A 14459-nucleotide genomic window follows, 5' to 3' on the forward strand; every position below is an offset into this window, starting at 1 on the left:
TCACTTGTTGCTTACATGGGATGGAGGACAGTTTTACCCATAATTTATTAATTAGGAGAAATGATACAGTGCCATTTTAATCTGGAGCTTTTGATAAACAAAATAGGAGCCTTACTGGTCCATAAAATTCTAATCACAATCCATGGTCAAGGGAACTACCCGAACTATGATCAGTAACCCTTTCTCAACAACCAAGACCCATACCCATTGGCTGGAGCAAGATCTAGTGGATTTGCATGTGTGTCAATGAGAGAAGAATTTGGCACAAATTCCTACCATAAAGGGAAAAAAGTCTTGGCTTCCATCAGATAGCACTCTGGTGGAAATGCTAGCTTGCACTGAAAAGGGTGTGGCGAATGAGATAAGCAGCCAGTTAGCTCTCCACGGGTTACTAGCATGATTTTGAAATTATCAACATTTACAGTTAGTGCAAAGGATGAGTTTCTGGGGAAAGGGGTGGGGTTTTTTTGTAATCCTGGATGCAAACATTTAGGAGAATGCTTTTCATGCAACCACCCCACTTTATTGTTTTTACATGATAAACAGCATGGCTTTCTTCTTTTAAATAAAATAAACAATCAAATAAAACAAATAAAATAAGGTAGCAGTGATGGCAGGGACTCAAATTCAGTTTGTATGTGTTTCTAAAAAGATTTAAGACTGAGAACAGAAACTCTACAGGTGTTTTAACCCAGATACTTTTTTTTTTCCTGAGGGATTTCAAAAAGTATTTTTTGCTTCAAATCTCTGGATTTAGCAACAGAATACCACAGCTGGGCAGAAACACAGTGTGCTCTTAGGTAATGGGATTAAGTAATAGCAGTGGGGTTGAACAGGTGTCCGCTCTCGTAGATGCTGAATGGTTGGCAACTTTCCTAAAGACAAGATTAGGCCAGAGTCTATTTTAAGTGTTCACATGATTGTAAACGTTTATCTGTTTACTTAAGACGCTTGCATGCTTTTCACTGAAAGGACAATGCTTCTAGAAAACTTCAGATACACAACGGGGTGAGTTCAGTTTGTGCTAGAATGTACATATGCTTCCAACACTTCAGAGGCTCTCTCTCAGGATTTGTCTACACTGACATGTTACAGCACAGCCATGGCAGCGCTGCAGAGTGGACAGCGCAGTCATGCTTTATCGCAAGGGGAGAGCTCTCCTGGTGATAAAAAAAAAACAACCCAAACAAGGACTGGTGAGTGCAGTGATAAAGTGCTGTCTAGACTGGCGCTTTTCAGCGCTGAAACTTTTATCACTCAGAGGGGTATTTTTTCACACCCCTGAATGAGTCAAGTTTTAGTACTGAAAGTGTCAGTGTAAATGCAACCTAATTTGATTCAGAGTTGTTCCTCCTGTCCTTTCTCACCTCACCCATTCTATTCACGTTGGGAGGAAGGCTCTTCCAACTGACACGCCTCTTCCCTCCCCCTCCCCCCCCCCCACAAAAACCATCTCCCTGCTGGGTGGTTCAACAGCACTCACCTTGTAAAGAAAATAATGAGCTTTTGTCACAGCAAAAATGAGGTGGATGTTGTTTTCAGCCAGCTTCTCTCCAAGAAGTGCCAGGGAAGGATAATCCTAGTACAACAGATCAGAAAGACTCATTTGTGACACAAAATCAGAGCAATTTAATTTCTATTCTCACCGTAGCAGCGAAATTCCTGACGGAAACACAGCATATTTCATTGTTATGCCAGAGTCCTTATTGTGCCAGAAAAGTGTCATCTTCTCTCTGCATATGTATTTCTTACACACCCATCACATTCATGTGCCAACAAAATCAGCTACAGCAAACACCACCTCTGGAACAGTGAACGTTCCCCAGTCTTTCCTTTGCTATCAGTGAGTGTATGGATTTAAATAAGTTGCTGTCTTCAAGGAAGTGAGATGAGGCCATTAGTTAGGGTTGTTGTCCCAGGAAAATTTACTGCATACTGACATTATTTTGTGTTGAAAGTGGTAAGATCTATGGTCTGCTCCTTGCGTCTTATAGCAGTGGTTCTCAAACTTTTGTAGGGGTGACCCCTTTCACACAGCAGCCTGTGAGTGAGACCCTTCCCTTATAAATTAAAAACACTTTTAAAGATAATTAATACCATTATAAATGCTGGGTGCAAAGTGGGGTTTGGTGTGGAGGCTGACAGCTCACTACCTCACATATAAAAACGTCATGACCCCCTGAGAGGTCATGAGCCCTAGTTTGAGAACCCTTATCTTGGGCTAAGTCTACACTGGCACTTTACAGCGCTATAACTATCTGGCCTAGGGGTATGAAAAAACACCCCCCCCCCCTTCTCAGGAACAGCATGTTACATGGATGTAAAGTGCCAGTGAGAGCCATGCTCCCAGCACTGTTAGCTACTCCCCTCCTGCTGTGTCCATGCTTTCAGTTTAGGGCCTCTGAAGTGTAGACAAAGTCTTTGAGTAATGGCAACAAAATAAACAGATTAACATAGGAGTGGGGGAGTGAGATGGATTCTATCCCATCATGCACAGCATCAGCAGGCCAACTGCAGGATTTTCATTTTGTTGAAAAAAAGAGGAAGATAGAAAGCGATTGGTTGGAACGTTAAGGCTAAGTTTGCAGTGCAGGCAGTTAGACAAGACACGACACGACACGACACACACACCTTTTTACTTGCAAATTGATCGAATTTGAAGCCACTGGGATGAAAACCATGGAAGCCCATGAGTCCTTCTTTGCAAGTGTCACAGTGTAACTCCACATCAATACACAAGGAGCAGGAATGACCAGTGGAAGTGTACTTTTGCTTGTTACAATTCAAACAGGCAAAACAAACATTAGCCTGCTTTAGGGGCTCCAGCCTATTGTCATGAGGCAGGCAGCTTGGCATAATGAGTGTGGGGAATCTTCTATGTCCATTCAGGAACACAACAATTATTAGTGTTTAAGTGACAAAACAGTGCAGCGCTGCAGAACATGTGATAATTAAACAGCAGACAAGGACTCATTCACCCAGGAAGTCACCTGCGGTTTCTTCTGCTGACTCACTTGTAATTTCCAAAAAAAGAAAGGTTAGCTTGTCTGTTATCATTTAATATTTATATAACTCTCAGACCTAGAGGCCTAGTGAGGAACAGGGACCCATTGTGCTACATACTGCAGAGACAGTCCCTGACTAAAGAAATGACAGACATATCTACTGCACATACATTAGAAGAGAAGAACAACATTTTACATTTTCTTCACACTCTGTAGACGAATCTTGCCATGATTCGGGGTGTCAAATGAAGCTTTCCCATGTGCAGCTAACCCCGCTGAGGGGTTTGCAAGCTTGAAAGTCTGTTGAGCCATTTTGGGATGGCTACAAGAAACTAAGAGGGCTTTGGATGGCTCAGGGACTTGACAGCGGTAGAGGATGGTCTTTCACCTGCAGACTGCCAGCTCAAAGGAAGCCCCCAGGGAGTGAAAGCGGCTGACATCTGTCAAAGGGTCCTACAACCCTGCGAGTACACGTCTTTAAACCAAATAAATAAATGCAAGGAAGTCGCTGACACTCAAAAGTTTCCAAGTGCCCAAGGAAAGGGGATCCCAGTGCACAGCAGACACTGAGGTTTATTCTCACCAGTTGGTTGGATGCACTGTATTCATTCGCCTCATTCAGGTGACACTGGCCATCATGCGGCTGGACCAGTCCGCCGAGCTTCCCGTCCAGTGCTATGTGCGGCACGTCGTCCGTCGTGAAGACCAGCAAGTGAGAGGCCTCTTTCCTCCAGCCAATCTTTTCCTGGGTGGAAACAAATCCAGGAGAGAGAATCATCAGTCCCCCGTGCTGAGCTCAGCGCTTCTCACATTGTGCTGGGTATTGTCCCAGCCATACTTCCATACAACAGAGGATCACTAATTAAAGACACCGCAAGCCGGTCCGCCTACTCCTGAACAGGGCTAAAACTCAGGAACCCCTTTTGGGTGCCATTTGCCAACATTTCTTTCAAGTAAAGTTATTTTAAAAGACATTGGGGGGTATATACATAAGTGAACTGCCCACCAGACTCTCTCTTCATTGCTCCAAGTATAAGCATTTCAGCTGCTTTTAGAGCCAAAAAGGCCTGCCAAATTCGTCCAAACACATTCAAACTGACCTTGTTTCCTCAACAATATGGAATTGCCAGGCTAGATTTTCACTTCAGAGTTAATATGAGCTCTTCTATGGTGTTATCTTACGGCTCCAATTTTGTCACAGAGGTCACAGTGGTCAGACGAATCGTGAATTTGAGCAACACCCATGAAATTTTGGCAGTGGCTGTCAGAACGTCATTTGATTAGGCCCACAAACTAAGTGTCGTTAGGGTTGCCAGGTGTGCGGTATTGTACCGGACAGTCCGGTATTTGCACGCTCTGTCTGGTAAAAAAAAAAATCAGGAAATACCGGACATATGCAACATCCGGTATTTTCTGATTTTTCCGGCTGCGCACCAGAAGGAAGCCTGGCAGGGTGAGGGGAGTGGCTGGGAGTCTCAGCTGAGAGGCGAGGCCGTGATTGCCGCCGGGAGCCCTCAGTCAGTTGAGTGTGAGGAGGAGGACGAGCCTGTCCTCACTCGTGCATTGCCGGGAGCCTGCGTGGGACAGGCAGCAAGTGCCCAGGTCAGTCCCGCTCCCTGCTGGCCAATGTGCTCACCCCCGTTCCCAGCTGGCCGGTTGTCCCCCACTTTCCCTCCTGATCTTCCCCGGCCAGCCCCCCTGCACTGCCTCCCAGCTCTGCTTCCCGCCGACCCGTTCCTCTTCCTGATCTCCCCCAGCCAGCAGCGCTACACCTCTCCCTGCCCCCACCAGCTGTGCTTCCCACTCCCCGTTCCTCCTGGACCCCCCTACCTCCTGGCCAGCACCACGGCACCCAAATCCCCTCCCACCAGCTGTGCTTCCTGGCCCCCCCGTCTCCCAGCCAGACCTGTGGCCCCCGACCCCACCTCTGCTTCCCACTTGCCTGTTCCTCTTCCTGATCTCCCCCAGCCAGCGCCACTGCACCCCCCCCCCCCCCGCAGCTCTGCTTCCCACCCCCCCTTCCTCCCGGCCACCCTCACAGCCCCCGATCCTTCCCAGCTGTGCTTCCCATCCCCCCTTACTCCCGGCCAGCCCTGCTCCCTCCCGGCCGGTGCCCCCTCCCCCGATATCCTGCGGCCAACCCCATTCCGCCCGACCCCGCCCCACACCACGACCAGCCCTGCTTCTCATTGGCCCCCCCCATCTTCCTCAGAGAGCCCCGTTGCCCCCCCCTTAGCTGTTTCCGGGCCCCCCCTTCCCGGCCAGCACCGCTCCCTTCCTGGCCCGTCCTCCCCCCTCCCCCCCCATGAAGAGTGTCTGTTTTTTTTATTATTATTATTATTACTACATGGTAACCCCTAGCAGTGATTCAGGTTCTTTGGTGTGTTTTTTTCCCTCAACAACTTTGGTCCCTCCCACCCCCTTTTTTTTGCCCCCCCCCCCCCTCAGCAAAATTTTTTCCTGGTGGGTTTTTTTTTGGGGGGGGGGGGGAGGGGAGATGCTTGGTATTTTTGTTTCAGCCATCTGGCAACCCTAAGTGTCGTCATGATCCTGAACGCCAAGTTACAATGCCTGGAGTGGGAAGCCAGGTCCAGCCCCATGCAACAGGGAGCCACCACTGCAGAATGGGTGTAGCTCGGTTTGCTCTTGAGACCCTAGTAACCCATCCCAGACCTCATCTGGTGTGTATGTTGTTGTAGTGGACATTACATTATGTGGTGACCTTTCCATGAAAGTTCTTCTTCCGGCAACCTCTGCTATGAAATTTTCTAAAAATGTCCCTGCTCAAGTCATAGCCTTACTTATCCCTGTTATGGACCACCATAAAGGCAGTCTTGCCTAGCAGTTAGAGCAGGAGTCTGGATCAGTGGACAGTGGAGGCAGCTAGATTGGGTAATGAAGCCAAGTATCAGCACCAGAGCCAGAGGTCGAGCCAGAGTCAGGGTCAGAGCCAGGACTGGTCACTGAAGATTGAAGGCAAAGCAAAAGAGAAGGAGGAGAGGCAAGGATCAAAAACAGTGCCAGAGAGGGCACAAGAGGGACTATTCGATTAGTCGATAATGGTGCACCCCCAGGCTGTTGCTTCACTTCAAAGGCGAAAGTGCTGCAGGAAACATGGGGCCAGCAGGGAACTCAAGCAGTCCCCCACTGGCCCTGTGCTCCTTGCGGCGTTTCAAAGCAGCAGCGCCACATGGAGCTTTCCTGGGCTCCACGCGGAGCTGCCACTTTGAAGCACTCCCTCTTCTACCCCTCCCTTGCTTCCTTTTTCTGATAGAGGCAGCAACAGGGGGTGGAGGGAGGAGAGAAAAGCGGCTAGTCAACTAATGGATTGACTATCCGATAAGCATTTGCTTGGGAGCTCCAGGAGGCACCCGTCCTTCATGACATGTTTCCCAATCCTTTCCTGAAGCACTCCAGTTCTACACCCACCCACAAATGCACCGCTGTGCGTTTTAAAGTAAAATCAAGGCCTTAACACACAGGTTTAGACCCCCTTTGTGGGGCACCCATTTATATTTCTCCTTTTGACATGGCTGCTAACTCAAGATTTGCATCAGGCCATTTCCAAAGAGCCACACAATGGAAATAAAATTGTAGGAACAAATCCTTGCCATTCGCATCACCCTCACTCATTCTCACTCCTCCCCTCAGGGTCCCACCCAGTACAGGCACACCACATTCCAGCTCATTTTGCAATATGCGCTTTGTGATCTGGCATGCTTAGGACATTTGACAGACCTGATCTCTTGGACCAATGGCAAAAAAATCCTCAGCAACATGCAACTCCTCACGTACGGGAATAAAAGAAGCCCCATGCTTTAAGCTTAAACCATTATCAAACACTGGAAGTGCAGGCACATTATGCTACTCCCTTCTCTTTGCCTTTGGGAGGTCAAAAGCTGACATAGTTTGAGGACTGAGTCCAAAACAACCCCAATGAGGTTAGAAAGATTAAGCTAGAGTTTCATTAGCTGTGAAATGTGCACATGTAGACAGAACTAGCTGCATTTTAAAAGTGGTTATTGGGCCATTCAAAAGGATGCTGCTTCTATTCATCCGAGTATTGAAACCACCTTTAAATCAAGAACTGACTATCTTTTTAATGTGTTTCCCCTTATTCTTGTGTTTAAGCCAAATACATGGAAACTTTAAAAAACAACTTCTCCTTAAATAGGAAAAGAGATTTTGTACTAAGCCTACAAATCAGACTGGAGATTTCTAATCCAATTAATAATAAGCAGAGTCCCCTGGAAGAAGAAAACTGGCTCAAGCTTTTGTTTGGAAAAAAAATGTTGATATTTAACTATTTACCTGTTGCCTTGTTAGCTTATTATCCAAAAGGGTAGGAGCCTGGGTTAGGGTAGGAACGCTTAGTAAGACGCTCACTCATTTTAGTATGTGCAAAAAGTAGGGTTCTGACCAAGTGTATTGGCGTCCTAGACAACACCAACATTTGGCATTTCATTCCGGGTATGTCTACACTACAAAGTTAATTCGAACTAACAGACGTTAGTTCAAATTAACTTTAATAGGCGCTACACTAGCGCTTCGCTAGTTCGAATTTAAATCGAACTAGCGGAGTGCTTAGTTCGAACTAAGGGGTGTGTAGCCAGCTTTCCCTGGTGGCCACTCTGGCCAACACCAGGGAAACTTGTCTGCCCCCCTCCCGGCCCCGGATCCCTTAAAGGGGCACGGGCTGGCTACGGTGCCTGTGCCAGGTGCAAGCCTACCAGCACCCAGCCAGCAGACCCTGCACCTGGCACGGATCGAGCCACCCACCCGATGCCCCCCAGCCCTCCCCCTCTTCCCGGGACCAGGCTGGCGGCTCCCGGGAGCTTGCCCGGGACCGCAAGAGGAGGGCACCCACCTGGGCTAGAGCAGACATCGTGGACCTCGTCCACGACCTCCGCACTAGACACAGGAAAGTGGCCGGCTAGGGCAGGAGAGCTGCCAGCCTGGCCACCCAGGAGCAGGTGTGCAAGAGAATCAAGGGGGTCCACTGAGACCCCCGACCCTGAGCCCACAATGGCCGTCCTGGGTCAGACCAAAGGTCCATCTAGCCCAGTAGCCTGTCTGCCGACAGTGGCCAACCCTAGGGACCCTGGAGGGGATGGACCGAAGACAGTGACCAAGCCATTTGTCTTGTGCCATCCCTCTCCAGCCTTCCACAAACCTTGGGCAGGGACACCACTCCTACCCCCTGGCTAATACCACTCCATGTACCCAACCTCCATCACTTTATCTCACTTCTCTTTAAACTCTGTTCTAGTTCTAGCCTTCACAGCCTCCTGCAGCAAGGAGTTCCACAGGCTGACTCTTTGCTTTGTGAAGAACAACTTTCTGTTACTAGTTTGAAGCCTGCTACCCATTCCTTTCCTTTGGTGTCCTCTAGTCCTTCTTTATGGGAACTAATGAAGAACTTTTCTGTATGCACCCTCTCCACCCAACTCCTGCTTTTAGAGGCCTCTATCCTGTCCCCCCTCCGTCTCCTCTTTTCTAAGCTGAAAAGTCCCAGTCTCTTTAGCCTGTCTTCATATGGGACCTGTTCCCAACCCCTGATCATTTTAGTTGCCCTCCCCTCTCCCACCCTCTCTCTTCCCCTCTCCCACCTCCTTTTCCCAGTCTCCCCCAGTTTTGTTCAATAAAGACAGATTCCATTTTGGAAGACACGTTATCTTTATTTTGTACATCAAGAAGAGGGGCTAGGGAAGGGTAAGTGGAAGGAGGTGAGGGAGGAATGGGGTACAAGCCCCCAATGGGGAGGACTGGGCTGGCTCTGCGGGCTTCTGGGGGTGGAACCTCTCCTGCAGCCCCCCAATTGCCCCATCTCCCCAGATGGCAGCCTGCGGCAAGTGCAGCCGGGCTGATGGCCGAGTGCTGTGATGTGCCCAGTGTGGGTAGTCTGGGCAATCCAAGCCAGGACTGCTTTGCAAGCGGGGAACCCCTGAGAACTGTCTGTCTGGGGTGGGGGTCGGGACCCTTTAAGCACAGCCCTCGGCTAGCCTGAGACAGCATCTCCACGCTCTAAGTCCTGCTTTGATGCCCTGCCGGCACTGCTTCCGGCCATCCTTAAGCCCTGTTCAGGGTCCACTTAATGTGGACATGCTAGTTCGAATTAGCAAAAAGCTAATTCGAACTAATTTTTTAGTCTGGATGCGTTAGTTCGAATTAGCTTAGTTCGAATTAACTAATTCGAACTAAGTTAGTTCCAATTAACGTTGTAGTGTAGACATACCCTCCCTTTCCTTGCTGCTATCACTTAGCTCACCAACTCACCTATCTTTCTCCAGTCAGCTCTTCCTCCAAATGGGAACCAGTTTCTGCCTGGTGACTGGCACCCATGAAGGGCCAAATCCTGAGAGGTATTAAGCACCTTCTGGGCCCCACCCAGTTTAAGGAGCCCAGAACCACTGAAGAGCTGAACCTCAATTTTCAAGAGCATCCACCAGTTTTTAACCTTCTGGGCCCAGTATTCAGAGGCTGGCACCCACCCACACAGCAAATCAATGGGGAGCAGCAGGCATTCAGCACCTCTGAGGAGTAGGTTCCAGATGTCTCAAATTGTGTACGCAAAATTAAAAAGCACTTCCCAAAATGTGGGACTCCACCCTCCCCACCTGAGTGTCCACATCTACAAGATGGGGCTAGTAACACTGCCCTACCTCACAGGAGTGTTGAGATGTATAACACACTCTCATCAAGCACTTGGAGATCCCCCAAAGGAAAGCTCTATAGACAGGCACATTATTTGTAACAAAAAAAATGGATGGTAATTGGAAAGGGAAAGGTGCATGCTATGCATTGTAATGTTTGCATGAAAATTCCTCTTAACTCGAATCTTTGCTTGTGGTTTAGCTCATCGTTCACTCAATAGAGAACGCATCTGGGAAAGGTTCAGTTCTTATAGCTACCACACTAGTCCTGTCATTAATAGTCCTGGGCTTCCCAATTATTCCTGGAATGAAACTCGTTTCTCTTTCCAACATATGGCGTGTGCTATGCAGAGGCAGGGCTAGAACCAAGGTTTAAGGAAGGAAGCCATCAAAAATTCCCCAATGTACAGAAAGGTCAGGGAAAGTTTAAGCAGCCCATATATATTTAATAGGTTTATTTTGGCACTAACCTTTGATTAAGTTAAAGGTAGCAAGGGTGTGCGAGGAGCAGGAGAGTGGACTTCCAGGTTGGGGAAGGCATAGAAGGGGGATGGAGTGGAAAAACAAATTGTGGTCGGGCTGCCAATGCATTGGGTGGAATTACTAGAGATCAGGGAGGACATGTGAGACCTGCACAGGGCCAGCCAACCATGCGTAACCAACTCCAAGGAGACCAGCATTTCACAAAGCCTTCGGCAACTACATCATAAAAGTGTTGAAATATGCAGCCGGTCATTCTTCTACAGTTATTTTCCATCATGAAATGCAGAACACACAGCTCCATTTATGATCATAAACATAGCCAACCAGGATTTAGTTCACTTCTACCCAGCTAAATCTTGGAGATATATGTGTGGTGTGTGCGTGTGTGTTTTACCACCATCATCCACAGCCACTCAGCTAGCAGGTAGAACAGAAGGTTTCTTAGTTCACAGGGATACAGCATAGAACAGACTTGTTAGCCCAGGAATCAGAAGCAGCCAGTACAATCCACCTTGGGGAGCGGAGTCCCAGAGCCAGGGCCCTGGATCCCCTCTCTCTGTTAAGCCAGTGGAGACTAACTCATACACTCAGGAACCGATCCTAGCCCTCCAGACAGGCCCACTTCCTCCTTGGTCCAGTTTCCCAGGGGAAAAGTTGTCACCTATTTGCACCCCCTCCCAGGATTAGGTTACAGTGAGCCTAGGTCATTGTGTACATGCTGGCCTGGGCAACCTGGGGCAGTCTCCCCACAGTGAGAATCACACCCAAAATTCCCATCCCTATCCGTACACCGGTACAGTGCCCAGGGAAACTGAGGCACACACACAGAGTTACTACAGGACAGTAGAAATCACATGCAACATAACAAACAGAGCGAATACAATCCCCACTTCATTACAGGCAGTCCCCGGGTTACATACAAGATAGGGACTGTAGGTTTCTTCTTAAGTTGAATCTGTATGTAAGTCGGAACTGGCATCCAGATTCAGCCGCTGCTGAAACTGACCAGCGGCTGACTACAGGAAGCCCGAGGCAGAGTTGCTCTGCCCCAGGCTTCCTGGAATCAGCCTCTGATCAGTTTCAATAGGCTGACTCTGAACGCCAGTTCCGACTTACATACAGATTCAACTTAAGAACCCCAGGCGTCCCCAAGTCAGCTGCTGCTGAAACTGATCAGCAGCTGATTCCAGGAAGCCCGGGGCAGAGCAACTCTGCCTCGGGCTTCCTGTAGTCAGCGCTGGTCAGTTTCAGCAGCGGCTGACTTGGGGACGCCTGGGGCAGAGCAGCTGGGGTGCTGCTGGGTTGCTCCAGTAGCGCCACTCCTCGGCATTACTGGACCAATCCACCAGCACCCCAGCTGCTCTGCCCCAGGCGTCCTGATTCAGCCGCTGCTGAAACTGACCAGCAGCAGCTGAATCAGGACGCCTGGGGCAGAGCAGCTGGGGTGCTGCCGGGTTGGTCCAGTAGCGCCCAGCTGCTCTACCACAGGCATACAGAGAAAAGCCTGGACTGCTGGGGGGGGGGGCGTACTAGCTGCGCCCCCCCTCTCCCCGCAGTCCAGGGAGACGCGGGCGGGGGACCGAGACGCACCGCGGTCTGACCGCCCGGGTCTGCTGCGGCTTTGCTTCCCGTCTCCCTGGTCTGCTGGTCTCCAGCAGACCAGGGAGACGGGGAGCAAAGTCGCGGAGCACGCCAGCAGCAGGACAGCCGTGGCGCGTCTGGGCTGTCCGCTGCCCGCGTGCTCCCCGGCTTTGCTCCCCATCTCCCTGGTCTGGGGAGACGGGGAGCAAAGCCGCGGCGCACGCGGGCAGCGGACAGCCCAGACGCGCCACGGCTGTCCCGCTGCCAGCGTCCTCAGAGGCTTTGCTTCCCGTCTCCCTGGTCTGCTGGTCTCCAGCAGACCAGGGAGATGGGCAGCAAACCCCGTTCGTAACTGCGGATCCGACATAAGTCGGGTCCGCGTAACCCGGGGACTGCCTGTACCTCCTGCCCCCACCCCCCACACCTTTTTTATATCCATGGAAACAGAAGGTGCCCTTTTGAAAGGATGGGATACAGGGCGGGATCCTAAGCCAAGTGGTGTCAATAGGAGACTTTCCATTGGTTTCCATGGGGTTTGTAGCAGGCCTGTAACTCCATGAGTAAATAGCATTGCTTCCTCTAGAGAGTGAGCAACAACTGAAAGAATGAAGCAGCAATGAGATTCAAGCCTTCTGTACTAAAACCTGCATTTCCAATGGTAAAAATAAATCATGTTTTCAGTGAAATTTCAGCAGATCCCAAGATCTCTGAACTCTGTGAGAGAATGAAAAAACAACAAATCTGATATCAAAATTTTCAAACGCCGATGCCTAAAATATTTAAATCCCTATTTTGAAACCTATAGAAGACCTGATTTTTGGATGCACTGATCACTCTGAGTCCCCAGTGAACACACCTAGAAAAACAGACCACTTTATTATTGTCGTTTGACATCTTCAGAAACACCTACATGATTAGGAGCACAAATCCCAGTGGCTTTCAATGGGACTTGGGCTCCCAAATCATTTAGGCACTGATGAAAATATTGCCCTAAAAGTTAGATACCTACAGCGAGAATCTTCAGATGTATGAGCCAAATATTTAGGAATGAATTGGAAGAGGAATGGAAAGCAACAGGTGGAGGGCTTGTTTTTAAGTTAGGTGTATTTTCTACTGCTCAAGTCAATTTTCCAAAGGATATTTTCTAAGTGAAAAGGGACTAATCACTCTTATTTTCTTCTTGTACTTCACTTCGTGTAGGATACACAAACTTAGACATCGACAATATTTGTACTTAAAATTAAACACAGCAGGGAGCCAAAAAGCTGCAAGTGGAAAATGTAATTACAGAAGACTCGTTAATATTCCTGGCTAGCAAGTTGAGTCTCAACATAAAGGCTCATTGTGCCTGCTTTTTTCATTGCTTAATGTATGACATTTAGCCCATCACTGTTGATTTTTACCATAATGTCTTTGAAAAAGGAGCCAAATGTTGGTACAGTTGTTTTTATTAACTGTACAAATCTCTCCCACTCTGAGTATAAAAAAAGAAACGAGACAGACCCAAAGAATGACTCAGAGATACAGCACTTCTCAGACAGCTCACTCAGAGAAGCAGCTCTGTACTAAGCACTGAATGCGCTGAAATATTTAGATAATTTAGGTATTCAACGTGACTAAGTGTTGCCCAAGATTTGGGGGTCCAACTTAAGACACCTTAGAAAGGGGTTTCGTTTTCAGAAATGCCCTCTCAGGAAAAATCAGACCCTTTTAAGGTGTTTCAAGTTGGGCACCCAAAAGTGAAGGTATGTAAAATCTCTAGTCACTTTTGAAAATCTTGGCCTGTGTAACCGGGGCAACGTTAAGGGAAACATAGGAAGTTCAGAAACCAGATGCCAAGCAAAACATATGCATAAGACATGAAGATACCCATCTGTACCTCTGAAGCGACTGCTGATTTTGCCTGAAGTGTGTCCTTTCATTGTGGGCAATGGACGCGTCTTGGAGATCCCAGCCACACAACAGTGGGAGTTTGGGCCACTACGCCACAAAGGAAGATGGTTCAGTGTGCATTGACTTCTATGGCTGACCTGGTCCTGGCTGGCATGAAAGGGCATAGCCAGAACCATGCCCCCTTTTGTCCCTCTCCCAGAAGAATCCAGTGGTTTCTCTTCCTTTGCTCAGGAGGCTGTGCAAAGAACTATTCTTTTCATATTGTGGAGATAAATAATCATAACAAAACACACCCGGGATCACCAGCAGGAAGTGAAACTGAGGCCATAAATACCAAAACCATAAGCCTCCACCACTGGAACTAAAGGACAAAACTCCTTTAGCTGTCAGCGATAGCGTGTTCTTATCATCTATGAAAACAAATGCCAAGAAGAACATAGTGCAATTACCTAATGTGCTACATATATACTCTCCCCCATCAGAAGTTCATTCCGAACTTCAGAGGCTCCCTAGCAAGTGTTGTCACCACAAACCTGACACTGAAATACTGCAAAAGCGGCGAGAAGTCCTGTGGCACCTTACAAACTAACTGAAGTGTAGGAGCATAAGCTTTAGTGGGCAAAGACCCACTTCGTCAGATGCATGTGTACTGAAATACTGAAAAATCAAAGATTTAAGTAATCGCAAATAGTAAAGAGGGTCTGGTCAGCCATAAATACTCTTCTAAGACTAAAACCTGCTTTAACAAATTAAAGTCCCTTGTTTAAAGAATTGTTTCTCGCCTGTCTCTTTTCCAGTATGGCTGACCAGACCCTCTGGCCAAGCTCAACACGTGGAACTCAAA

The 14459-nt window shown here is 48.5% G+C and overlaps 1 protein-coding gene across 3 annotated transcripts in view; it reads right to left on the reverse strand.

Moving 5' to 3' along the window:
- Positions 1 to 14459, reverse strand: part of ITGB5 (integrin subunit beta 5) — a 123254-nt gene that overhangs the window by 58216 nt on the left and 50579 nt on the right. For all 3 annotated transcript variants that reach the window (XM_075933152.1, XM_075933150.1, XM_075933151.1), the window contains exons 6-7: positions 3589 to 3750; positions 1484 to 1579 (exon numbers count right to left, since the gene is read on the reverse strand). In XM_075933152.1, coding sequence (XP_075789267.1) covers positions 1484 to 1579; positions 3589 to 3750 — 258 coding nt within the window. The remainder of the gene's footprint in view (positions 1 to 1483; positions 1580 to 3588; positions 3751 to 14459) is intronic.

Source organism: Pelodiscus sinensis, chromosome 7 (assembly GCF_049634645.1).
Source record: "Pelodiscus sinensis isolate JC-2024 chromosome 7, ASM4963464v1, whole genome shotgun sequence".
Taxonomy (NCBI): domain Eukaryota; kingdom Metazoa; phylum Chordata; order Testudines; family Trionychidae; genus Pelodiscus; species Pelodiscus sinensis.